General features: G+C 44.6%; 1 protein-coding gene and 2 long non-coding RNA genes across 3 annotated transcripts; all 3 read right to left on the reverse strand.

Moving 5' to 3' along the window:
* Positions 1-884: 884 nt before the first annotated feature.
* LOC122001636 lies at positions 885-1322 on the reverse strand. Its single transcript, XM_042556496.1, has one exon. It carries the CDS (start codon positions 1320-1322, stop codon positions 885-887), a length of 438 nt encoding a protein of 145 aa, XP_042412430.1.
* Positions 1323-19671: 18349 nt separating this feature from the next.
* LOC122028664 lies at positions 19672-20757 on the reverse strand. Its single transcript, XR_006124906.1, has 3 exons — positions 20369-20757; positions 19982-20239; positions 19672-19702 (listed from the first exon to the last, which is right to left on the reverse strand). It is a non-coding gene; the product is annotated as an uncharacterized LOC122028664 (long non-coding RNA).
* A 6130-nt stretch (positions 20758-26887) lies between these two features.
* LOC122028672 lies at positions 26888-27621 on the reverse strand. Its single transcript, XR_006124911.1, has 3 exons — positions 27585-27621; positions 27198-27455; positions 26888-26918 (listed from the first exon to the last, which is right to left on the reverse strand). It is a non-coding gene; the product is annotated as an uncharacterized LOC122028672 (long non-coding RNA).
* Positions 27622-27881: the final 260 nt, after the last annotated feature.

Raw genomic sequence — 27881 nt, forward strand, 5'->3', positions numbered from 1 at the left:
GTGTCGATCAAAGTCAAAGTGGTCAACGTCGAGGCTTACGGAAAGAACCTCAGCTAAAGGTGGCTGTTTCGTTATCCTGAGCGGGTCACCCAGCCGGTCAGATGAATGACATTGGTCAGTCGGACAAATGGATAAACCCGTAGCCGGTTGTTTTGGTCGGTAAGAAAATGAGCCGCTCGGACCGTTCGTCCGGTGCAAGGAATGACACGGTCGACAGGAAGATGAGCCACTTGGATTGCCCGTCCGGTGCAAGGAATGACATTACACAGGAGGGGATGAGAAAACAAAAGAGAACATTCCGTCTATCGTTAAATATAAAGAAGCCAAGAAAGAGAAGAACACTCCATCTACCATTAATGCATGAAAGTCAAGACGAAGAAGTCTTCCTCTGGCAATTAATATCATTAAATAAGGACAGATGAATGATCACAAAGAAAGGTATAAAAGAGTACGCCAGGTATGAGGAAAGGCAAGATTTATCTATTTTTGGATTATTCATTCTCTCTTCCTGATTCTAACTTGAGCGTCAGAGGGCCAATGCCAAGGACCCCTTCCCTGGTTTGGTTTTGTTTTACAGGATTGAGGTTTCATTTAATATGTAGTCACCCCATCCCCGTCTTTCCAGCTTCCCTCATTCGGACAGGATCATTTTGACGTCGTTTGTGGATAGAAACGGGGGTTTAAGGTCGCTGCTCGATCGTTGATGGAGATAGAGGTTTAAGGATGCCGCTCGACCGCTGATGGAGATAGGGGCTTATAGTCATCGCTCGACTTTTAACTTGGCCTGGTTGACCCAAGAGTCTAGAAAAGCTTTGGTTTTTATTCATGTTGGCCCTGCATCCAGAAGGCATATACATATACATTTATATTTTCTCATGCACCTCTCACCCGGGCTTGTAGGATTGGAGATGATTCACACTCCACCACCGCTCGAGTCGTCTCTCGTTTTTATCTTCCAGTAATAGGTCCCCCGATCGGAGTTTCTGTACGACCTTGTAAGGTCCCACCCATGGTGCCTCGAGTTTGGTGACGTTGTCGGCCGGCTTGATTTTCTTCCACACCAGATCACTGACCTGGAAGGATCTCGGGATCACCCTCATATTGTAGTTCTGCCGCATCCACTGTCGATAAGCCATTAACCGAACGACCGTTTTATCTCGTGTTTCATCCACCAAGTCGAGCTCCATTAACCTTCGCTCTTCATTTCCCTCGTCGTAGAGTCGCACCCAGTCGGATTCTACTCCAACCTCTACAAGAACCACCACTTTTCCTCCGTACACCAGCTGGAATGGTGTTACGCTGATTGCCTCCTTTGGAGTCATGCGAAGCGCCCACAAGACACTTGAGAGCTCGTTGACCCAGCTACCTCCTGCGCGGTCGAGTCGAGTTTGTAAGCATCTAAGGATCTCCCAGTTTGTGACCTCCGCCTGGACGTTGCTCTAGGGTAGGCGACTGAGGTGAAGACTTGCTGGATGCCATAGCCTTCGCACCACTCCCTGAGCTTCTGACCCGCGAACTACCTCCCGTTATCCAAGATGAGCCGACGGGGGATGCCGAACCGATAAAGGATGTTCTACCATATGAACTTGATGACCATCTGCTCACTTATCTTTTCTAGGGGCTCAACCTCCACCCATTTTGAAAAGTAGTCCATAGTAACGAGCGGGAACCTTCGCTGATTTGTCACCATGGGAAATGGCCCCATGATGTCCATGCCCCATTGGTCAAACGGGCAAGATACAGTGGGTGACTTCATCTCTTCGGTCGGTCGATGCAAAATATTATGATACTTTTGGCAGGACAGGCATGTGACTGTCGTCCGAGTGGCATCCTATTGGAGAGTTGGCCAGAAGTATCCGGCCAGGAGAATCTTTTGAGCTAGGTTCAACGCAAGATGTATGCTTGCAAGAGCCTTGGTGCACTTCTTGCAAGATGTACGCTATGTCCTCTGGTCCAACGTACTTGAGTAAGGGCCTAGAGAAGGCTTTTTTGTATAGCTGATCTCCGATTAACAGTGTTCTCTAGTCGCTCGGAAAGGTAACTCCCTCCATCCGGTCAATATGCGCCACCAAAGAAACCTATTCAATCGGCTGACTGATTATGACTGGTGATAATGAACTATCTAACTTAGCCAGTTCATCTGTTACTTGATTGTTCGATCGAGGGATCTTATGTACAGTGACTTTTTGAAAATTTGTCTTTATCTTCTCGAATGCTTCTGCATATAACTTGAGTTGGGAGCTACTAATCTCGAACATCCCTGCCAGTTGCTGGGCGGCCAACTGGGAGTTCGAGTGAATGAGGACCTTTGTGGCTCCAACATGCCGTGCTGCTTGCAAGCTAGCTATCAAAGCTTCATTCTTAGCCTCATTGTTGGTGGCGTGATAATCCAGCCGAACGAAAAGTTACATTCAGTCTTCCCTTGGGGAAATGAGCAGGATGCTGATCCCGCTGCCTTGTCGAGTGGAAGAGCCATCAACATATATTCTCCAAGTTGCTTTGAGCTCATCATTCTAGATTTCTGTGATGAAATCAGCCAAGGCCTGAGCTTTTATCGCCATTCGGGCCTGATATTGGATATCGAACTCACTTAGTTCAATTGTCCACTTGATCAACCAGCTAGATGCTTCTAGGTTGAGGCGGACTCTTCCCAAGGTAGTGTTGGTCATCACGATGATTGGATGGGAGAGGAAGTACGGGCGGAGTCTCCGATCGGCTAGTACCAAAGCGTAAGCTAACTTTTCCAAACCAGTGTAGCGGGATTCGACGTCTTTCAATATATAACTTAAAAAATACAAGGACTGTTGCTCTTACCCATTTTTATTAACTAATGCCGAGCCGACTATATTCTCGGTGGACGACAGATAGATCAAGAGCGGCTCTCCTGTGCTCGACTTAGCTAATATAGGCAAGGAGTTGAGATAATCTTTGAGCTCTTCAAATGCCCGATTGCACTCCGCATCCCATTGGAATTTTGTCGCCTGACGTAGCACCTTGAAGAATGGTAGGTTCTGGTTGGATGATTTGTCGCCTGACGTAGCACCTTGACCTTGCTCGGATTCGCCTCGATCCCCCACTCGATGACGATGTACCCCAAGAATCATCCGCTCTTGGCGCCGAATAGGCACTTGTTCGGGTTCAGCTTTATTCCATAAGCCCTCAGAGTTTGGCAGGTCTCCTTGATGTTTATTCAAAGATCAATAGCTCTTGGAGATTTTATTAATATATCGTCAACATATACCTCTATGTTGCGGTCGATCTACCGCCGTAACACCTTGTTCATGAGCCTCTCGAAGGTGGTGCTGACGTTCTTTAGTTCGAACGGCATGACGTTATACCAGAATATTCCGTCAGTCATGATAAAGCTGACTTTTTCTTGATCTTCTTGGGTGAGCGATACTTGGTGATAACCTTGATATGCGTCAAACATGCAGATCAGCTCGCAGCCTGTCGTAGAGTCCACCATCTGGTCTATCCGGGGTAGTGGATAGAAATCCTTCGGGCATGCTTTATTTAAGTCATGAAAGTCTATGCAAACTCTCCATTTGTTGCTCGGCTTGGGGACCAATTCGATGTTAGCAAGCCAGCTCAGAAATTGTACCTCCTGTGTGTAGTTGGCCTTCAGCAATTTCTCTATCTCTGCTCGGATGGCCAAGTTTTGTTCTGTCCTGAAGTCCCTTTTCTTTTATTTTATTGGTAGAGGGTCCAGTCGGACGTGTAGCTCGTGCTGAGCCACACTTGGCGAAATGCCAGAAAGCTCATGTGTCACCCAAGCGAACACATCATGATTTTGTCTGAGGTAGGCTACCAACTCCGCCTTTTTCTCGCTCTCTAGATCGGCAACAACAAAGGTAGTTGCTTCCAGGCAATTAGGGTGGATCTGAACTTCTTCTTTTTCTTCATAAACCAGCGTGGGGGGGGGGGGGGTTTCAATGATGGCGTTTACCTCCAAACGCGGGTTTTTTCGAGCGGCTCTTGCTTCAGGCTTGACCATCTCGACGTAGCATCGTCGAGAGTCTAACTGGTCTCCTTTGACTTCTCCTACCTTACCGTCCACCGAAAATTTAATCTTCTGGTAGTAGGTGGTCGACTGGTGGAAGGTGCAAAACATCGGTGCCCACCTCTTGCCTTTTGGACAAGTGGCAGCCACCTACTGTACGGCATGTGGCTTAGTCTCCTAGTGTGAAGGGGCTCCCAACCAAGGTCCTTTAGGTGGTTGATGACTGCTCGGTTGACACCGCTCGGATGCTCCAGCGGGCTCGACGACCGTCTCCTTCTTCCTTACCGCCTGAGCTTCTTCCACATTAATGTATTCGTTGGCCTTCTTTTGGAGATGACCAAAGTCCTTCTGCGGTCGCCGAATGAGCGATCGGAAGAACTCTCCCTCAGTGAGCCCTTGGATGAAGACGTTCACCAACACATCTAAGGAGACTGCTAGAATGTCCATCGCCACCTGATTGAAGCGCTGGATATAGGCCCTTAGGGTCTCTCGGGGCCCTTGCTTCAGTGAGAATAGATTCACGTTTGTCTTTTGGTGGCAACTACTACTAGCAAAGTGATGTAAGAATGTCGCTCGGAAGTTCTTGAAGCTGTGGATTGAGTTATTCAACAACCGTTTGAAAGATCATTGCGCCGATCGAGATAGAGTGGTAAGGAAGACTCGGCATTTCACCCCGTTCGTGTACCGGTGTAGGGTGCCCGCATTGTCAAACTTGGCCAAATGGTCATCGGGATCGGTTGCTCCATTGTACTTCCCGATCGTCAACGGGGTGTAATGCTTTGGCAGTGGGTCATTTAGGATCCCCTTCGAAAATTATTGTTTGACCCGCTCGGGCGAGTTATCTTCCCTTGGCGCTTTTCCCTTTCGTGCATCCTACACGGGTGCCTCATTCGAGGAAGATCCTCAGTCTCTATCCATTCGACCCCTTTCTTCTGGGGGAGCCTACGATGACGCTCGATTGAAGGGGACTGGTGTATTATGGGCGTCCCCATAGGAGCCGATTGGTCTCCTATTTGGCTTCCGAGCGGAAAGTTGATCCACTCGATCTCATCTTTCATCCTGTCGACTTGCTGGAGAGGCAGCAGGCTCATACGTCGGGCGATAGGCCAACGCCTATTGCTGTTGCTCCAATATCTTTGTCACTCGAGCTTGTATTAGTGCATCGAGATCCTCTTGCATTAGCGTCACTATTGTGAGTCGTCTAGCGTATTCCATCTTCTTATCTGGATGCAGGCTATTTTCTCACAGATTGTACCAAAAAGATCCTGTCCGAATGAGGGAAGCTGGAAAGCCAGGGATGGAGTGACTACTTACGGGATGAAGACCTCAATCCTACAAAACAAAACTAACCCAGGGAAGGGGTCCCTGGCGTTGGCCCTTTGACGATCAAGATAGAATCAGGAAGAGAGAATGAGTAATCCAGAAATAGATAAATATTGCCTTTCCTCATACCTGGCGTACCCTTTTATACCTTTCTCTGTGATCATTCATCTGCCCTTATTTAATGATATTAATTGTCAGATAAAGGTTTCTTCTTCTTTGTTGGGGTTGCAAGGTTGCAAACATAGTCCCACATTGAAAACACATGGGAAAGATCATGAGTTTATAAGAGAAAAGATATCTCCATTAGAATGAGACCTTTTGGGTAGAGCTCAAGAGCAAAACCATAAGGGCTTAGGCCCAAAGTGGATAATATCATGCAATTATGGAGATACCTAAATTCTTTTTTATCCTACAATTGGTATCAGAGTCCGGACTGCTAGAAGGTTTAATCGCCGACTGTGCACAAGAGCTATGGTCTAATTGAGTCATGTGGGTACAATATTGGCCTTGAACAAAGAAAGTGGGGGCTCCTATATTTGGATCAAGAGGACCAGACACCAGGCAAGAAGTCTTAGTTGCGGCTAGGCAAGGAAGTTCTAGTAGGTCGGGTGGACCGAGGGGCAGGAAGACCTGGTGGGTCGAGGATCGGACGTGGGAAGCCTGTGGTCCTTTGTTTGAGGGGGGGGGATTGCTAATGTTGCAAACATAGTCCCACATTGAAAACACATGGGAAAGATCATGGGTTTATAAGAGAAAAGATATCTCCATTGGCATGAGGCCTTTTGGGTAGAGCCCAAGAGAAAAATCATGAGAGCTTAGGCCCAAAGTGGACAATATCATACCATTGTGGAGATATCTAAATTCTTTTCGATCCTACAATCTTGACTTCCATGCATTAATGATAGATGGAGTATTCTTCTTTGTCTTGACTTCTTTATATTTAATAATAGATGGAGTGTTTTCTTTTATTTTCGCGTCCCCTCTTATGTAATGTCATTCCTTGCATCGAACAGGCGGTCCGAGCGACTCGTCTTCCTGTCGAAAGTGTCATTCCTTGCGCCGAACGAGCGGTCTAAGTGGCTCGTTTTCCTGCCAACCAAAACAATCGGCTATGAGTTCATCTATTCGTCCGACCGACCCATGCCATTCGTCTGGCCAGCCAGGTGATTCTCTCGGGATAACCAGATAGTCACCTTTGGTCGAGGCTCTTTCCGTAAGCCTTGGCGTTGCCCGCCTTGACTTTGACCGACACCGTGTCAACTGACTTGTGACAGGTGGGACCATTTCCCATGGTGGCAGGTTAGCGAAGGTTCTTGTTCATTGCTGTGGACTACTTTTCAAAATGGGTGGAGACTGAGCCCCTGGTAAAGGTAAGTGAGCAGATGGTCATCAAGTACATATGGCAGAACATCCTCTGTCGGTTCGGCATCCCCCACCGACTCGTCTCAGAAGCTAAGGGAGTGGTGTAAAAACTATGACATCCAGTAGGTCTTCACCTCAGTCGCCTACCCCTAGAGCAACGGCCAGACGGAGGTAAAAAACCGGGAGATCCTCAGAGGCTTACGAACTCGGCTCGACCGCATAGGAGATAGTTGGGTGGACGAGCTCTCAAGTGTCTTGTGGGCGTTTTTCACAACTCCAAAGGAGGCAACCGGCATAACACCATTCCAGTTGGTGTACGGAGGAGAAGCGATGGTTGCTGTAGAGGTTAGAGTAGAATCTGACTAGGTGCGACTCTACGACGAGGGAAATGGCGAGCGAAGGTTAATGGTGCTCGACTTGGTGGATGAAATGCGGGATAAAGCGGTCGTTCAGTTAATGGCTTATCAACAACGGATGTAGTAGAACTACAATAGGAGGGTGATCCTGAGGTCCTTCCAGGTCGATGATCTGGTGTGGAAGAAAATCAAGCCGGTCGGTGATGTCACCAAACTCAAGGCACCATGGGTGGGACCTTACAAGGTCGTATAGAAACTCCGCTCGGGGGCCTATTACTTGGAAGATGAAAATGGGAGACGACTCGAGCGGTCGTGGAGCGTGAATCATCTCCAATCCTACAAGTCTGGGTGAGAGGTGCGTGAACAAATATAAATGTACATGTATATGCCTTCTAGATGCAGGGCCGACATGAATAAAAATCAAAGCTTTTCTAGACTCTTGGGCTGACCAGGCCAAGTTAAAAGTCGAACGACGACTATAAGCCCTTGTCTCCATCAGTAGTCGAGCGATGACCTTAAACTCCTGTATCCATCAACGGTCGAGCAGCGACCTTAAACCCCCATCTCCATCAACAGTCGAACAACGACCTTGAAACCCTGTCTCCATCAGCGGTTGACCGGCGACCTTAAACCCCTATCTCCATCAGCTGTCGAGCGGCGACCTTAAACTCCTGTCCCCATCAACAGTCGAACGGTGACCTTAAATTCTCCGTCTCCATCAACGGTCGAGCGGCGACCTTAAACCCTTGTCTCCATCAGCGGTCGAGCGACAACTTTAAACCCCTATCTCCATCAGCGGTCAAGCGGTGACCTTAAACCTCTGTCTCCATCAAAGGTCGAGTGACGACCTTAAACCCTTGTCTCCATCAATGGTCGAGCGGTAACTTTAAATCCTTATCTCAATAAGCGCTCGAGCGTTGATTTTATACTCAGGTCCGATGAAGAATAGTATTGACTAAAAATAACCGACCGGGAACACGCACTACTCAAAAGCTCCAAGTTTTCAAAATACGGTGACCGATCGGAGGGACATAAAGCCACACTTAAAGTGTAAAAAACTTACAGCTTCACTCGAGTTTGCGCGGCAACACGTGAACGACTAAAATGCAAGTCAAATCGAAAAGATGTCGAATGACAATGAGGGGATGAACGGACAAAGATCACCGGATGAGTGATCATTCATTAACACTTGCATAAGGATTACAAACATGCATGAAGGGCAATACAAAAATTATTCGCTCGAGCAAGATCACTCAGATAATCCAAGGCATCGTCAGGCAGCGACTCAGTTTGCTTATCCCGACTGATAACATTGCTTGTCAGAGCGGCGGGGAGGTAGCCACCTTCCTTGAGTTGGTTAAGCATCCCGTCGATCGCAAGGTCGAACAGACGAAGTGCCCAATCGACGATCTTGCCAATAAAAGCATCTGAGCGAATGTAGGATCGCTTCATAAGCTCGAACCTACTTAACTCGGCCTCCTGATAAGTCTCTAACACCGTTCGGGAAGCATCCAACTCTACCTTTAGTGTCGCCAGCTCCTTATCTTTTGCAGCGAGCCGGGCTCCTTGTCTTTTGCAGTGAGCCGGGCTTTTGCGACAGTCTGCTCGGCCGATCGTCCATCCCGCTTTGCCTTCAGGGTAACCTCTCGTTCCTTCAAGTTCTGGGCCAACACTTGAAATTCTTTATTTTTTATCTCCAGATCTTCGATAGCCCGAAGTTTCCTAGTGTTGGCCGAATGGATTTTGGATTCAAAGGTGCTGGTCTGTTTATTAAGCCAAGCTAATTGGGTGGCCTGCTCGACATTTTTTCCCTTCTCCGCCTCTAGCTGCTCGGTGCTCTTAGCCAAATTGGCTCTTAGTTGAGCCATCTCAGCATTCATCTGCTCCAGCTGCACCTGAGAAGCAGATGATTGGTTGCTTGGCACTCTCAACTGCTTAACTTTCTCCTCTAAAAAAGCAAGCCTTTGACACATTGTCAAGCTGTCCACCCAATACTACGAGGAACCAGGAAATTATAAGAGTCGATCGGAGATAAATTAAGAACATACAAAAACTTATCCCAGTGGACATCTGGGTATGACTGTCCGTGAGTGCCCCCAGAGGCATGACCGCTGCAAGGGCTTGGGTGTTAGCCCATATTTGTGCAAGCGGTCCCTGAATGATTATCTGGTGCTTGGGGGCTCAGGAGTCAGCACTGTCTGACTCACGTCATTCCTCAGTTGGAAGATGGATAACCGTCGTTATGTGGCGTCGGCCGCTCGGGGCTGATAGGGCCGAGGTAGCTCTGGCGGACGGTCGAGACGTTGACGCCAGCCGGATGCCATACTTTTGAATCTTCGGCGGTGGCAACATGAAAGCAACTGGCGGCACGCAAATAGTTCACTGTGGTAGACTGGATAGGGATGGTGTCTAATCAGATGATGTAAGGGGAACGGTTGTCGTAGCGGGAGCTGGCGTCGAGGTTTCAACCCACTCGGTGGAAGGTGTTGGTGCGGGAAGCATCCGATGATCGAACCTTAGTTTTGATAATGGCAAAGGGATTCAAAGTTAAGGTTATTTGTTATCTGATATGCTGAATGAGTTTGCAGGAAAGTCCTAATTGCGGTTAGGCAGGTGGAAAAACTTAAAAGGGGGGGGGTAACCTTAGGTCCTAGGGGGTGGTAACTCTAAGTGGAGGAAAATCCTAAGGGGCGGTAACCTTAGGTCCTAGGGGGTGGTAACCCTAGGTGGTGAAAATCCTAACAGGGGATAACCTTAGGTCCTAGGGGTGGTAACCCTAGGTGGTGAAAAATCCTAGGGGGTGGTAATCCTAGGTCCTAGGGGGTGGTAACCCTAGGCGAAAAGTCCAGTCGGTTTGAAGGACTAGACTGGCATCATGTATACTGTCCTGAGTGGAGTAGGTGAGGACGCGTTCCCTGGAAGAGGGAACAGTAGGCGTCGGTTCGACTTAGGGTTTCTGGTCAGATATCCAAAGTCAGAACCAGACAGCCCGTGATTGTCAAACTTTTATATTATTATGTTTATTGTATGTGCTAATTTTATTTTGCAGGATATGTGATTGGTTTGTGGACTAACATGTTTTGCAGGGACAAGGGAGCAAGATTAGCCTCGGATGAACAGTACCCGAGGCACCCTCATGGAGTTTGAGGCGCCTCGGGTGCAAGGCAGATGCAGCGCACGCAGCAGAGCTGGAGGCACCTCGAACGGAGTTGGAGGCGCCTTCAAGGGTGATGGAGGCACCTTCAATAGGATAAGCGAAGACTGCTTCACTGCTTATCCACGCGCGGCTGACTCGGCTATTGGAGGCACCCTCAAGGGGCTTTGAGGCGCCTCCAACACTCTTTATATGGGGTATTTGACCAGCAACTCAAAGAATCAACTCTTAAGTGATCAATCTTCTTCGTGCTGCTCAATAGACGATCCAGAAAAGATGTAGCAAGTCCCCGACGTAAGCGATCAAACTCAAACTTAGTTTTATTGTTGTCGATATAAGTTTTTACAGCTTTTAATTGTACTCAATTTGTAATACTTTTTCCAGATTATAGTTGTTGCCCAACGTAAACGCTCAACGAGCATGGGCCTTGAAGTAGGAGTCACCCTAGGCTCCGAACCAAGTAAATAACTTATGTTCGTGATTGTTTTTCTTTTAATTCCGCTACTTAATACTCGTTCGTTTTCCGAATCTGAAACGTGTGAAAGCCACGAGCGCTATTCACTCCCCTCTAGCGCTTCTCGATCCAACAATTGGTATCAGAGCAGGGTCGCCTTGATTTGGTGCAACCACCAATCAAGCATTCTTTTCGTGGTGATTTCAATTTTTTGGAGTCGATCGGAATCGGTATTCTTGCCGTCTTTCGATCCAATTTTCCTTTATAATCGGATTTGTCTCAAAGCTGGTGCAACACCACTTAAGATCGTAATTTATTTTTACTTTATACCACACTGCTAATCCAGGATCAAATCCTAGGACTCGTTTTCTGTTTGTTTTTCTGTGCAAGAATTTTTACATGGCTCTTCAAGAAGGGTATAACACTGATCGCCAACCGCTCTTCACCAGAGATGACTTCGGTTACTAGAAGGGTCGGATAGAGGCGTATCTCTAGACTCACTTTGAAGTTTGGATGATCGTCAAAACCAGGTTTTAACTACCAACTAACGGCACTCGTAGGGGTGAGCATTCGGTTAATTCGGTATATAAATTAATCGAATTAACCGAAAACTGATTTAATGTTGGCTAACCAAATCAAATCAAAGTTTTACTAAAATTGAATTAACCGAATTAGTTATTTCAGTTAACACCGAATTAACTAAATTTGTTTAAAATAACAATAAAAGGAATTTATACAAAATTAATATCAAATTAACCGAATTAATCGAATGCTCACCCCTAGGCGCTGGCAAACCAATATCATACGAGGACTGGGACGCGACTCTTATAAAAAAGGTAGAGGCAAATGCCAAGGCGGCCTAGACCCTCCAGTGCGGATTATCGAAGGAGGAGTTGAACCGTGTCGGTCTATTCTTGAGTGCTAAGGAACTTTGGGAGAAGCTGATCGAGCTTCATGAAGGAACGCCCGACACCAAGGTAAGCAAGAGAGATTTAATATTCAATAAACTATATAATATTAAAATACAGGAAAATGAGACGGCTATCCAACTCCACGCCCAGATACAAGACCTACTACTCAATGGTCTACATGCAATCGGACAGAAGGTAGAAAACAGAGATGTAATCAGGTATTCTCTAAACGCTTTTCCGAGGAATACCTTGTGAGCATCCATGGTAGATGCTTACAAGGTTTCTAAGGACCTTTCTTCAATAAAATTAGATGAGCTATTTGCGGAATTCGAATTACATGAACAGATTAACTCACGTCCGGTCGAGAAAGGTGTAGCTTTGGTTGTAGGTACAGGAAGAACCCGGGAAACTAAAACAAAGCACAGAATCAGACCGGAGTCAGAAGAAGAACCAGATTCGGACGACGACGAGCTCACGGCAGAACTCGTCAACCTAGTGAGGAAGCTCTACAAAAAGATGAAGGGCTTCAATAATAAGGATGTCAGAAAGGTCATCCAATCTAAAGAGGTCCAACCAAACTCAAAGGTAAAGTTTGAGGTGACATGCTACGGATGCAACCAGAAGGGCACATAGAGGCCAATTGCCCGAACTAGAAAGATACAAAAAAGCCAAGAAGGAAGAAGTCCCTGAAGGCGACTTGGGATGAGTCATCCTCAGAAGGGTCCGATGACGAAGAACTTAAACAGACGAGTTTTCTCGCAATGACGGCCTGGGATCAAATCAGCGAATCCAGAAGCGAGGACGAATCGGAAGCTGAGTCCAAGAGAAGTCACGGATCCGTATCCATTTCCGAAAGGCTAAACTCCTCTGTAAGTATGCATCATTTATACAATTTAATCAATTACTTAATACAAAAATTAGCTAAGTCCAACATTCGGATCAATCGCTTCTAAAGGAGGTAACCTCCCTTAAAGAAGTGACTAATTTCGAATCCTTGACTGAATTGGTTCAGATTGGAACCTCAACTAAAGTCCAAAAGCTTGAAGAAGAGAATTTCAGCCTGAAAATTCAAATCAAGGATTTGAAAGTTACATTGGAACGGTTTATACTGGGTTCCAAGAATCTTGACTTGATTCTTGGAAATCAGAAAGTCGTATACAATCGATCAGGGTTAGGATTTAGAACTAAAAAGAAATATCGATCTTATTTATCACTTGTTAACAGACCAAATAGAAAGATAGTCTAAGCATGGGTACCTAAGTCCAACTTGGTTAATCAAGTTGGACTTGGTCAATATTGGGTCCCCAAGGATCCAGTCCATTTCCTTGATAGACCATATCGAGGCTATGATCCAGGGGGAGCCAATAGAAAAACTATCTCTAGAATTGTTTGATGTCTCTTTATTTTTTTTTTGGTAATAAGCATGATTAAACTAGGATAGTTTAAGGACCTAGGCGTAATTTACACTTGTTTAGTTAAACCTAGAGGTTTTAAAAGGAAAATTAAATATATATTTTCTTTGAAAGGCTCTGTCTAGAAGTGATGGATGATCCCATACCCAAGAAGGCTTAGTGCTTCGCCACAGCCTGGGAGCCGATCTTCAAAATGTATATTTAATTAACCAATTGAAAAATCTAAGTTTAACTCAAATGTAAATTAATCCTTAGAAATAATCTAAATTAAAGATAACCATCTCACAAAACTACTTAAGGTTCCCTGATTGACAATTTAGAATCGGGTGAGATGGATCTAGGTTGAACTTAGTCTAATTAATCAATTTAATAATTTAATCTATTTAATCAATTTAATAATTTCTAACTTAATAATTTAATCGAATTAATCAACTTAATAATTTAATAGAATTAACTAACTTAATAATTTAATCGACTTAACTAACTTAATAATTTAATCTAATTAATTAACTTAATAATCCAATTATCTAATCTAATAAATATTTTAAAAATATTTTTAAAACTTATTTAAAAATCATTTAAAACTTATTTAAAAATCTTTTTAAAACTTGTTTAAAAATCTTCTTAAAACCTATTTAAAAATATTTTAAAAACCTATTTAAAAATCTTTTAAAATCTATTCTAAAACTTATTTAAAATTCTTTAAAAACTTATTTAAAAATATTTTTAAAACTTATTTAAAAATCTTTCTAAAACTTATTTAACTTTTTTTTAAAAAAATCTTTAAATACCTCATGCGCCTCTCCGAGGCGCCTCCCACACAAGGGAGGCGCCCTCGAGAAAGGCTGTAAAACTCCCGCCGACCCATTTTAAGGCTCCTCGGATCATCTCCGAGGGGCCTCAATCAACACCTCCAAGGCGCCTTCAAAGACCTTGAAGGCGCTCTCAACCGTAAAATTTACAGCGAACAGAACTAATTCTGTTAGTCTTTTGCTCGCGATTTCCACGCACCAAACCGACGATTTCTTCCTTCCAAGGCGCCTTCAACCCAAGTTTTTCTCACCTAAACCCAACAATGCCTTCTAGGTATACCCTAATCCATTTTTAATCATTTTATATGTATTTTTTGTGCTTGTTTTACTATTTTATGCTTATATGGGTAAAATTAGGAAACGATGCAGTGTTGCATCCACATCGGGCATTGCCCCTTCTGCCGATACTAGGTTCCCCACTGAGTAGCATAGGCTTAGTTTATTGAGCATTCATACTCTGTGATTAAATGTAGATACTTAAGTAGATCTTTTTTCACTAGTTATTGTCAGTCTATCATTCAGATGATTGCACACTATCACCTGGATAGACTGGTTTACTGCAGTAGTGCGGTAAACCAAGATTTATGTGGCCAGTTTTACAACAACCTTGAGAGGGTTGATGATTTAGTCTATTCCACTAGAGTTGGTGGAAAGGACATCCAGTTTACTCATTCTTTATTACGTACTAGTTTAGAGCTTAGACAGTCAGCATGCCCTTTCCTGTGCTACCCTGGTAGGGATCTGCCATTTGGTGAGCCCTACTCCCACATTACTCTAGATACACTCTATGAGTATTTTTTTGGGGGGGAGAGACCACTTGGAGTCTCTGACTTCAGGTCGATGTCTCTTAGGGTACAAGACTACATCATGTATAGAGTCCTGACTGCATGCATTCTACCCATCACATCTCGGGACATCCCGAAGATGTGTCCATCTCATTCTTTCTTTTTATATGTATTATGTCATCATCTAGATATAAACATTGCATTGCATATGTTCTATAACATTATTAATGTGGCTAGTCTCGTCACATCCCGAGTAGTCCACATGCCCTATTGCCATGTGCTGACTTCCATCTTCTCGTCGATAGAGGGCATAGATGTGACTCGGGGGATGATTGTTCCCCTTACACATTATGATGAGTTTGGGCAGCGTCATCTTAGATTAGCGCATATAGATATCACTGCTTAGGGGGTCCTAGCATGGAGAGGTGGGCCTCCGCCAGCCGATCCAGTTGAGGATGAGCCAGTTGCTCCAGTCGAGGGAGGTGGCCTAGCCCTAGATGAGTTCTTTAAGCCACCTGAGGGACGAGAGGAGTTATTTGAGTTCACTCATGATGAGTTATTTGGAGAGCCTCTCGATCTATCCTAGCCTTCGACACCAGCACAACCTTCCACTTCATTATCCATTGACGATAGACTCGCTCGTCTTGAGCGAACCTCCACGTTGACACATCAGCTGGTCTTGGACGGCTTCCGTACACTACACACCGAGGTCACTTCTCTCCGGGAGGAGATTCGTCGAGCGTTGCTTATACACGAGTAGCCTCCATCACCTCCTCTAGCTGACGACCCTCCAATTTGATACTCTGTCATACTTGCATTGTACTTATTATACCTATACTTCATGTATGGAGGATTTATTTTGCTTGTTGTTATGTTTAGGTGATTAGCACTTATTTCTACTTATACTAAGTTCATTAAATTAGTCTGTTGTCTGTTTTGACTTTAAAAATCCTAGGAAAAATATTTTTTCAAAATTCCCCTCTTATTAGTTTTTCAAAAATCTGGCTTAACCTAGGAACTTACCCCCTAGAAATCATGTACCCCTAGTTCCAGCCAGAGCATCTCACAAGCACACTAGGATTAATTTGCTTGTGTTTGAAAATATTTAGAATGGTGTGAGATGCATAGGGTACTGCCTAGACTTAAGAATGCTTATGTCTGTGCATCGACATAAGTTTGGACGTTAAATACCAAATAACAGTAATCAAGTTAAGTTATCCAGACTTAGTCAAATATAACTGGATCAGTAACTTAACTTGACTAACCAAGTGAAAACTATTGCTCTCTAGGTAAATAGCTAGTAGCTAATGGTTAGACATATGGCCAAAAAAATTAAGTATTAAGTGATATTTTTACTCATGCTTGGACTTTAGGAATTTGTGTAAAGGAACAATTTTTTAAAAAATGACCTTAGTTAAAATTTTACAAGTTTTTCAAATTAAGTTCTTTTCAAAATCATTTTAAAGTATTCTTCAAAGGCTTGTGAAAATTTAGTTAAGTATTCTTTTAAAAGTTTTTCTCAAATTTAATTATGTATTTAAAGCTTTTCAAATCTAACTAAGTATTTTTTTAAAGTTCTTCAAAAATTAACTAAGTTATCTTTCAAGTTAAAAATAACTATTTCTTAGCTAAAGTTTTTCAGTAATTTCTAAAAAGGAAAATTTTTATGATAAGTATTTTTCAGAGCCTTTTAAATTTCACTTTCAAAAAGTTTTTCAAATTTAACTAGCAGTTTTTAAAACTTTTCAAAGCTTAACTAATAAGTTTTAACATATAACTAAGTATTCTTCAAAAAGTTTTCAAATTTAACCAGGTAAAAGCTTTCAAAACTTGTGACAACTTTTTACTTAGCTAAAAGGTTTACAAGAAAATTAACTCTAAAAGGAAAAGTGTTTATCAAGTATGGTTAACCCTCTATTAAAAATCCTTTATTTTTCTAAAAAAAAATTGCCTCTTTAAAAGCTAAGTAAAATCTCTACTTTTCTTTTTGAAAGATAAGATAAAAATTATTTCTGAAAAGATAAGATTTTTCAAAACTAGCTAACTCATTTTTTTTTCTTTACTCTCTTGCTTATTTTGATATATGGCAAAGGGGGAGAGTAGAGGAAAATTCAAATTCAAAGAAAATTTAAAATTTTGAAAATTTAAATTCAGGGGAGCTTTTATTAAGGAAGAGTTTTTATAAACTTATATTAAGGGGGAGCTTTATATCAAATTTATGCTTGTGCTAAATTTATCAAATTTATGCTTATGCTAGAGATGGTTTATAACATTTTTTTATTGTATCTCTTTTCTTAACTTTGAATTTTAGTTGCCATAATCAAAAAGGGAGAGATTGTTGGTGCGGGAAGCATCCGACGATCGAACCTCAGTTTTGATAATGGCAAAGGGATTCAAAGTTAAGGTTATTTGTTATCTGATATGTTGAATGAGTTTGCAGGGAAGTCATAATTACGGTTAGGCAGGTGGAAACCCCTAGGGGATAACCTTAGGTCCTAGGGGGTGGTAACCCTAGGTGGAGGAAAATCCTAAGGGCGGTAACCTTAGGTCCTAGGGGGTGATAACCCTAGGTGGTGGAAATCCTAAGGGGGGTAACCTTAAGTCCTAGGGGGTGGTAACTCTAGGTGACGAAAAATCCTAGGGGGTGGTAACCCTAGGTCCTAGGGGTGGTAACCTTAGGCGAAAAGTTTAGTCAGTTTGAAGGACCGGACTGGCATCAGGTATACTCTCCTGAGTGGAGTAGGTGAGAACGCGTTCCCTAGAAGAGGGAACAGTAGGCGTCGGTTCGACCTAGGGTTTTCGGTCGAAAATTCGAAGTCAGAACCGGACAGCTCGTGACTATCAAACTTTTATATTATTATGTTTATTGTGTGTGCAAATTTTGTTTTGCAGGATATGTGGTTGGTTTGTGGACTAACATGTTTTGCAGGGACAAAGGAGCAAGATTAGCCTCGGATGAACAGTACCCGAGGCGCCCTCATGGAGCTTGAGGTGCCTCAGGTGCAAGGTAGATGCAGCGCATGCAGCAGAGCTGGAGGCACCTCGAACGGAGCTATAGTCGCCTCAGACAGGCTTGGAGGAGCCTTCAAGGGTGATAGAGGCGCCTTCAACAGGATAAGCGAAGACTGCTTCACTACTTATCCACGCGCGGTTGACTCGGCTATTGGAGGCGCCCTCAAGGGGCTTTGAAGTGCCTCCATCACTCTTTATATGGGGTATTCGACCAGCAGCTCAAAGAATCAACTCTTAAGCGATCAATCTTCTTCGTGCTGCTCAATAGATGATCCAGAAAAGCTGTAGCAAGTCCTTGACGACCAGGAGCCTCAAACTTAGTTTTATTATTGTCAATATAAGTTTTTACAACTTTTAATTATAAATAATTTATAATACTTTTTCGAGATTATAGTTGTTGCCCAATGTAAACACTCAACGAGCGTGGCCTTGGAGTAGAAGTTGTCACGCCCCAGGTAGTCCCTGTCCGAAGAAATTTCGGCAGCATCTCCCCTGTACGGCGGACAATATGAAGCTCAGTATACATATATCTCCATACCTCGGCCACACACGGCCGGAATAATACAATACAAAAGAACAAGCCACGCAGTTTATATCAACATTCCACATAATTCAACATATAATCAATCCACGCAGTTTAATAAGGAAAGACGATATAAAAATCTCGAAGATATATGTAAACAGCCTACTCCACTACAACGAAGAAACAAATCCACGAAGTAATGGAAATACGACCGCAGCGGAAAACAAAAGTGGCAAACCCGAATGTTCAATGTAAAGTCCACGATACAAACCCACAATACAAGTATATAAGATGCAAAAGCAAAATATAATCCAACAAAGAAAATCCTCGCGATAACGGGGCTAGCGACTGGAATATCTCCCGACGACCTCAACCTGAAAAAAATAGTAACAACGGGGTGAGTTCAAAGAACTCAGCAGGTAATCCAATAGATATGTACAGCAACATATAACTACCAGTAATATCCTAAGGTACAGTCTCCTAAACCATAGGACCTACAGTACAGTCTCCTAACAATATAACAGGTATGCATAGCTGAATAAACTGTAATGAGTAACCAGAAGCATGTAATACAGTTTACAGCAAGAATAATAAGAAATGCATAACTGAAATAAACTGTACTCACCTGCGAGGCTTGGGCGAATGACTGTGGACATACACAGATAAAGATAGTCAGGACAAATACGCATGTATCCTGTATGCATGTCAATCATATGCAGTCACCCAAGTGCATCATCCAATATGCAACAATCACAATAAATGCAATCTGTGCATATGATGCGATATGACATGGTCACCCCGACGCCATCAGATCTCACACACAATGGTGAGACCGCGTGGGTAGGGTTGTGACACCGTGCACTCTGCCATCACTACCCCTCAAGAGTGACCGAGTGGACGGGATGCTGTCGGAGTACACCTATCCTCCTACCTCAAACATAGTGAGGGAGCGCAATGCTCTCAACTCCCGGACGCGATGACGGGAGGATCCCGCCTGCAACCACGCTGCAGTCGCGCTACCCATGAGCACCAGTGGAGCCAACAGAGCAACTGCCATACACACCCTGGGTGCTGTGCCGCTAACAATAATGGAGTCGTCAATCGCCCAGCATGCAATCATGCAGGATGGTGCATGATGCTACAGTATGTCATACCTGAACATAGCCTCCTCCATATATGTGTGTGTCCAAAAGGTAAACGCATATATATATAATCATGATAAAAACAGCATAAATCCAAAGACATCACATATAACAATGATGTAAGTAACATGAATCCAAGAGCATGTATCACACATGTAAGCAACCAATCCAGTAGAGTAGAGCACTATAGATATGCATCTCAATGAACATATATACACATGGCAAGAGGTAAATATCCAATCCTGAAGTAAAGCAACTAACAGATGAAGCATGCGATAGGTATCAACTAGCTAAGACCAGGGAAGAAATAAATCTACCACCTATCACTAGTAACTATATATAAACTATACATATCATAAGACAGTATCAAAAGATAAGTCAAAGGGTACCCGCCTCGAATAGAAGGTACAATCCGGTCCTAATCCAATATCGAGATGCTCGTCTCGAATCAGAGTCCTGTGTAAATACATTTACCTTTTATTTAGCTAGAATACTAACAAATAGCTAAATAAAGCTTAAGTAGAAATTTAGGAACAACCCTAAACCATATCCCACAACCTTTCTAACGGTTGACTAAGGATAGTTTCCTAATCCCTAATCAACCACTAGATTAGCAAATCAAACCTAAATCCATATAACCTAATTAATCTACACAACCTAATGATAATTAATTATCAATAGGTATCAAGATCATACCTAATCATCTAACACATGTATCAAAATCCCTACACATACCTCAATTCCCAGCTGAACTAGGTGCTGTATCAAGTACACTGAGGTATGGATGACTGCCGATCCAAACTGAGCTGGCTGGATGAGGTGTCTGCCGAAGCCAAAAACACCACAGCAAGAACCAAAACAGATCTTCACCTTGCTGGATCAGAAAACTCACAGCAACCTCTGCTGGAGTTCTTTCCCAATTCACCCGAGACCTCAATCAGCAGCGACACAGAGGGAATCCAAGATCGCCTTCACAGAACAGGACCTCGCCTCCTGATCGGATCAAGAAGGGTTCAATCAATGGAGATCACGGATCACACAACACCAGAATAGAGCGCTAACCCATGAATCAACAAGAACCCAACCATGAATCAAGAGGAAAGAAGAGTTTCGATGGCTTACCTTTGAAGCCCTAATTGCTCTTCCACGCCGGCGATCGGGCGGCACGACTCAATCCAGTGATGTCGATCGGGGAAGAAAAGGATCGGCAGACTCGGCTGAGAAGAAAGAAATCGGAGATTGAAGGAAACCAGAGGAGGAGAGAATCGGAACCCTTATGCTCCAAGCTCCGATCTGCGCCGACGACGCCGAGAGAAGATCAGCGCTCTCACCTAGGGCTGGAGAAAATCACCCACGTCCGGATCTGCGCTAGCGACTGCTCCCCTGGGTCGAGATCGACGATCGCCGGAGCTGGACCCTTGCTCCCGTCGCCGTCGCTTGTCCGCGAGAGAGAACAGAGAAGGAAGGGAGGTTCGCGTCGGCAGAGAGGGGAAAGGTCGGGTCGGGATCGGCGATTTGGGGGAGGAAATAAAGGGAAAAGGATTTATATAATAAAAACATTTTCTCACTTAAATTGGTATCCCAAACAGGCTTTATCCGAACTTATCGATCTATCCCCTCAAAATCCTCCGTACAAGCTCCGAAAAATTTCCAGAAAATTTCTAAAAATTCCGGAAAAATTCTATAAGGCTATTTCTGAAATAACCCTATTTATTTAAATTTTCCGAGATCTCACATCCTCCCCTACTAATAAAAATTTGGTCCCCAAATTTCGCTATAACTAATAGCCAACACTGAAATATAACCATGCAGTATAAATGCTGAAGAAACTCTAACCCACATACCTCAAGTAAAAAGATGAGGGTATCGAGCTCGGATTGTATCCTCCAGCTCCCACGTAGCCTCCTCGTCAGAATGATGATGTCATCCGACTTTAACCAGTCGGACCGTCTTGTTCCGCAGCTGACGCTCTCTACGGTCCAGAATCCGTACCGGAACCTCCTCGTAAGTAACATCTGCTTGAATAGGAACTGATATATCCGACAGAACATGTGCCAGATCGGATACGTATCTCCTCAGCATAGATACATGGAATACATCATGAATGCCGGCTAGAGATGGTGGTGGCGCCAGACGGTAAGCTACTGCTCCAATCCTCTCCAAGATTTGGAATGGCCCAATATATCGTGGAGCTAACTTACCTCGAAGACCAAATCTCTTCACCCCTTTCGTGGGTGAAACTTTCAGAAATACATGATCACCAATGGAGAACTCCAGGGGTCTCCGTCTCTGATCAGCATAACTCTTCTGACGGTCCTGAGCCTCTGACATCCTCCGCCTAATAGTGCGAACTAACTCTGCATCCTGCTGAGCTCTCTGAGGTCCTATCAGCTGGGCCTCCCCAACCTCTCCCCAGAGGATGGGTGTCCGACAAGGCCTACCATACAACGCCTCAAACGGTACCATCTGGATAGTCGAATGATAGCTGTTGTTGTAGGCGAACCCCACTAATGGTAGGTGGTCCTCCCAACTGCCTCCGAAGTTCATGACACAAGACCTCAGCAAGTCTTCAAATGTCTGAATAGTCCGCTCTGACTGCCCATCTGTCTGCGGATGGAATGCCGTACTGAAACGAAGCTGTGTGCCCAAGGCCTACTGCAGACTCTGCCAGAATCGGGACGTGAACCATGGGTCTCTATCAGATATGATGCTCAAAGGAACACCATGTAATCTAATAATCTCACGACAGTATAACTCTGCTAATCGATCCAGAGAATCAGTCTTCCGGATCGCTAAAAAGTGTGCAGATTTGGTTAATCGATCAACGATTACCCAAATCGCATCATGGCCTCGTCGAGTCCTAGGCAAACCAACCACGAAGTCCATAGTAATGTGCTCCCACTTCCACTCGGGAATAGGGATCCTCTGAAGTAATCCAGCAGGTCTCTGGTGCTCGGCCTTCACCTGCTGACAGACAAGATATCTTTCTTCATACCGTTCCACCAATAGGAACGCCTCAAATCACGATACATACGGGTCCCACCTGGGTGGATAGCAAATCTAGAACGATGAGCCTCCTGAAGTAACTCCTCCATGACCGGGTGAGACTGAGGTACACATAATCTGCCTCGGAAATAAACAATACCCCCGACATCTCGTGTAAACTCGGTCTGCTGTCCGGAAGCTATCTGGCTGCCAATGAACTGTAAATGCTGATCTCCGGCCTGGGCCTCTCGAATCCTCATCCTGATCGACGACTGAGCAACCATGGTAACCAGAATACCCTGCTCTATCCGTCCCTGCTCCTCAAGGCCCAACTCGGAGAATCCCTGAACCAAGTCCGTGACTAAAACTCGGTGACAAGCTAAAGTCCCTCTGGACTTCCTACTAAGTGCATCAGCAACCACATTAGCTTTACCCGGATGGTAGCTAATAGTACAATCATAATCCTTCAGGAACTCCATCCATCTCCTCTGTCGGAGATTGAGTTCCTTCTGTGTGAAAATATATTTGAGACTCTTATGATCAGTAAGAATCTCAAAAGTAATACCATAAAGATGATGTCGCCAAATCTTCAAAGCAAAGATAATAGCGGCTAGCTCTAAATCATGTACTGGGTAGTTCTTCTCATGCTCCTTCAACTGACGAGAAGCATAAGAGACTACCCTACCGTGCTGCATCAATACAGCGCCCAAGCCCTGAAGAGATGCATCTGTATAAAGTATGAATCCGTCATCACCAGAAGGTAAAACCAAGACTGGTGCTGATACTAACCTCCGCTTCAGCTCCTGGAAGCTGGTTTCACAAGCCTCTGACCACGTGAACTTCACGCCTTTCCTAGTCAGACGTGTCAATGGCATAGCAATGCTGGAGAAACCCTCAACGAATCGTCGGTAATATCCAACCAAGCCCAAGAAACTGCGGATCTCCTGGACTGACTAAACTGTCCTCTCGGAACAGAAATTCCGGACGCTACATGCTGAGCCTTCAGCGAATAGTTTCGGCTCAAGTGCCCAGGCAGTTTGCAATAATAGCAAACTGACTGTCCCAAGGTGCATGCAGAGGTGATGTGATCTAGGGATCCTTATCAAGTGCATTAAGAGTCACCAGTAGACTGTTTCCGGTTCTGCTGAGAAGACCGGGAACATCCTGATGAACAGCATCCTGACTTCTGGGGTCGGCCAGATGACCTAGAAGTACTCTGACCCATCTGAGGGTGATTTCTCTGCTGCTGCCCAGTAGTCTGTGGCTGCTGGATCCGTCCGGAAGTCCGATCAGTCTACTTTCTTTTCTTATCTGTATTTGCTCTCTACTGAGCTGCCTAAATCATAAGAGCTCTATCCAGAGCCTCTGTATATGATGACTGACCAAAATCGGCAATATACACCTGAAGATGCTCGTCCAGTCCCTGGACAAACTAAAGCATACGAGATCTGTCATCGCCAACCAACTCAGGACAGAATCCGGCCAACCGGTTAAATTCGGCATTATACTCCATCACTGAGCGGTTATTCTGTCGAAGACTCAGGAAATCCCGCCGACGTGTCATCTGATACGCCCGGGGAAAACACTGACTCTCGAATGCCTCTCTAAATCTCGTATATATAACAGGCTGCTCGCCTATAATCGAGCGCTGTGTGTCCCACCAGATCTCTGCCCCGTCTCGTAAGTCTTCTCCCACTCGGAGCAGGCCATGTAAAAGAATGTCCGCTCCATAGTCTCAATCCAGGACTGAGCTATGCTCGGATCAGTCTCCCCGCGGAATAATGTGAATCGACTCTTCATCGACTCGGCTAAGGCTGGGATCCGTGCTCGTGCCGCAACTATACCAGTAGGGATCGCTGCGGAACTAGGTAGAGCCACTGGAGCTGATCCTATGGGTGGTACTGAGGGATAGGCCGGAAGAGGTACCACTGGTGCTGTCGTATAACCTGGAATGGGTACTGCTGGTGGAACTGCTGAGTAGGCATAAGTAGGGGCGACTGGAGGTACGGTGGGCGGTACCGGATAAGGAGTAACCGGCGCAGGTATCTGGGGTACCCAGTACGTAGTAGCAGGCGCGACTGGAGGGGCTGCCGGGTATACTGCGGGTACTACTGCTGGGGGAGGTGCTGAATATGCCGACGGTGGTACCACTGGTGGTACAGTCGAGGTAGGTACCTCGGAAGTCGGAGCTATCGGGGTCTAATAAGCACCCGTACCCACAATGACCTGAGGAGTCTGCCTCTGTGGTGGTACCGAGTACGCAGTAGGCACGGCTAGAGAAGGTGCCGAGTACCCTGTAGGTACTACTAGCGGTACAGGCGAGGTAGGTACCTCTGAAGTCGGAACCGCCAGGATCTGACAGTCTAACGTGGTCACAATACCCTGAGGAGTCTATCCCTGACGGACAGGCTCAACCCTAACAGAACTCTCTGGAGACTCTGTCTCTAGAGAATCGATCGCCCTCATACATGTGCGACCACGTTTAAGTACTAGAACACGTATCATATATGTAAAAATGTTATCCAGAAATCACTACAGGTATGAAAACTATAAAATTACCTAATTTACCTATTTGCCGTCTGGAGATATCCTGTCGCTGCATAGCCCCCAAATAGATCCAATAAAACCTCGTCAAAATGCCTCGGAATTCCGAAACGAGAAAATCGACGGAAATCCGTACAATCCGAAAATACCGAGAAAGGCTCACGAAAGTAAGCATCGTAAATCCGAAACCCGACAAGTAGGTATCGCAAAACTTTGCTCTGATACCAAATAAATTGGTATCAGATAAACTCAAGAATCCAATACACAAAGAGCAGATACCGTAAACCCGCTCTGATACCAAATAAATTGGTATCAAATAAAATCCCGAAAATCCAAATACGCTAACAAACTCCAGGACACAAAAATCCGAAATCGGAGCCTAGCTCTGATACCAAATAAATTGTCACGCCCCAGGTAGTCCCTGTCCGAAGAAATTTCGGCAGCATCTCCCCTGTACGGCGGACAATATGAAGCTCAGTATACATATATCTCCATACCTCGGCCACACACGGCCGGAATAATACAATACAAAAGAACAAGCCACGCAGTTTATATCAACATTCCACATAATTCAACATATAATCAATCCACGCAGTTTAATAAAGAAAGACGATATAAAAATCTCGAAGATATATGTAAACAGCCTACTCCACTACAACGAAGAAACAAATCCACGAAGTAATGGAAATACGACCGCAGCGGAAAACAAAAGTGGCAAACCCGAATGTTCAATGTAAAGTCCACGATACAAACCCACAATACAAGTATATAAGATGCAAAAGCAAAATATAATCCAACAAAGAAAATCCTCGCGATAACGGGGCTAGCGACTGGAATATCTCCCGACGACCTCAACCTGAAAAAATAGTAACAACGGGGTGAGTTCAAAGAACTCAGCAGGTAATCCAATAGATATGTACAACAACATATAACTACCAGTAATATCCTAAGGTACAGTCTCCTAAATCATAGGACCTACAGTACAGTCTCCTAACAATATAACAGGTATGCATAGCTGAATAAACTGTAATGAGTAACCAGAAGCATGTAATACAGTTTACAGCAAGAATAATAAGAAATGCATAACTGAAATAAACTGTACTCACCTGCGAGGCTTGGGCGAATGACTGTGGACATACACAGATAAAGATAGTCAGGACAAATACGCATGTATCCTGTATGCATGTCAATCATATGCAGTCACCCAAGTGCATCATCCAATATGCAACAATCACAATAAATGCAATCTGTGCATATGATGCGATATGACATGGTCACCCCTGACGCCAGTCTGTATCTCACACACAATGGTGAGACCGCGTGGGTAGGGCTGTGACACCGTGCACTCTGCCGTCACTACCCCTGAAGAGTGACCGAGTGGACGGGATGCTGTCGGAGTACACCTATCCTCCTACCTCAAACATAGTGAGGGAGCGCAATGCTCTCAACTCCCGGTACGCGATGACGGGGAGGGATCCCGGCTGCAACCCCGCTGTGTCGTGCTACCCATGAGCACCCCGGCGGTGCACCACCGAGCAACCTGCCATACACACCCTGGGTGCTGTGCCACTACCCATGCAGTAGACACGTTGTGTGCAGGCCCTCATGTAGCCGGCCGACGAGCTCAACAATAATGGAGTCGTCAATCGCCCAGCATGCAATCATGCAGGATGGTGCATGATGCTACAGTATGTCATACCTGAACATAGCCTCCTCCATATATGTGTGTGTCCAAAAGGTAAACGCATATATATATAATCATGATAAAAACAGCATAAATCCAAAGACATCACATATAACAATGATGTAAGTAACATGAATCCAAGAGCATGTATCACACATGTAAGCAACCAATCCAGTAGAGTAGAGCACTATAGATATGCATCTCAATGAACATATATACACATGGCAAGAGGTAAATATCCAATCCTGAAGTAAAGCAACTAACAGATGAAGCATGTGATAGGTATCAACTAGCTAAGACCAGGGAAGAAATAAATCTACCACCTATCACTAGTAACTATATATAAACTATACATATCATAAGACAGTATCAAAAGATAAGTCAAAGGGTACCCGCCTCGAATAGAAGGTACAATCCGGTCCTAATCCAATATCGAGATGCTCGTCTCGAATCAGAGTCCTGTGTAAATACATTTACCTTTTATTTAGCTAGAATACTAACAAATAGCTAAATAAAGCTTAAGTAGAAATTTAGGAACAACCCTAAACCATATCCCACAACCTTTCTAACGGTTGACTAAGGATAGTTTCCTAATCCCTAATCAACCACTAGATTAGCAAATCAAACCTAAATCCATATAACCTAATTAATCTACACAACCTAATGATAATTAATTATCAATAGGTATCAAGATCATACCTAATCATCTAACACATGTATCAAAATCCCTACACATACCTCAATTCCCAGCTGAACTAGGTGCTGTATCAAGTACACTGAGGTATGGATGACTGCCGATCCAAACTGAGCTGGCTGGATGAGGTGTCTGCCGAAGCCAAAAACACCACAGCAAGAACCAAAACAGATCTTCACCTTGCTGGATCAGAAAACTCACAGCAACCTCTGCTGGAGTTCTTTCCCAATTCACCCGAGACCTCAATCAGCAGCGACACAGAGGGAATCCAAGATCGCCTTCACAGAACAGGACCTCGCCTCCTGATCGGATCAAGAAGGGTTCAATCAATGGAGATCACGGATCACACAACACCAGAATAGAGCGCTAACCCATGAATCAACAAGAACCCAACCATGAATCAAGAGGAAAGAAGAGTTTCGATGGCTTACCTTTGAAGCCCTAATTGCTCTTCCACGCCGGCGATCGATCCAGTGATGTCGATCGGGGAAGAAAAGGATCGGCAGACTCGGCTGAGAAGAAAGAAATCGGAGATTGAAGGAAACCAGAGGAGGAGAGAATCGGAACCCTTATGCTCCGAGCTCCGATCTGCGCCGACGACGCCGAGAGAAGATCAGCGCTCTCACCTAGGGCTGGAGAAAATCACCCACGTCCGGATCTGCGCTAGCGACTGCTCCCCTGGGTCGAGATCGACGATCGCCGGAGCTGGACCCTTGCTCCCGTCGCCG

Source organism: Zingiber officinale, chromosome 1A (assembly GCF_018446385.1).
Source record: "Zingiber officinale cultivar Zhangliang chromosome 1A, Zo_v1.1, whole genome shotgun sequence".
In the NCBI taxonomy this organism is placed as follows: Eukaryota; Viridiplantae; Streptophyta; class Magnoliopsida; order Zingiberales; family Zingiberaceae; genus Zingiber; species Zingiber officinale.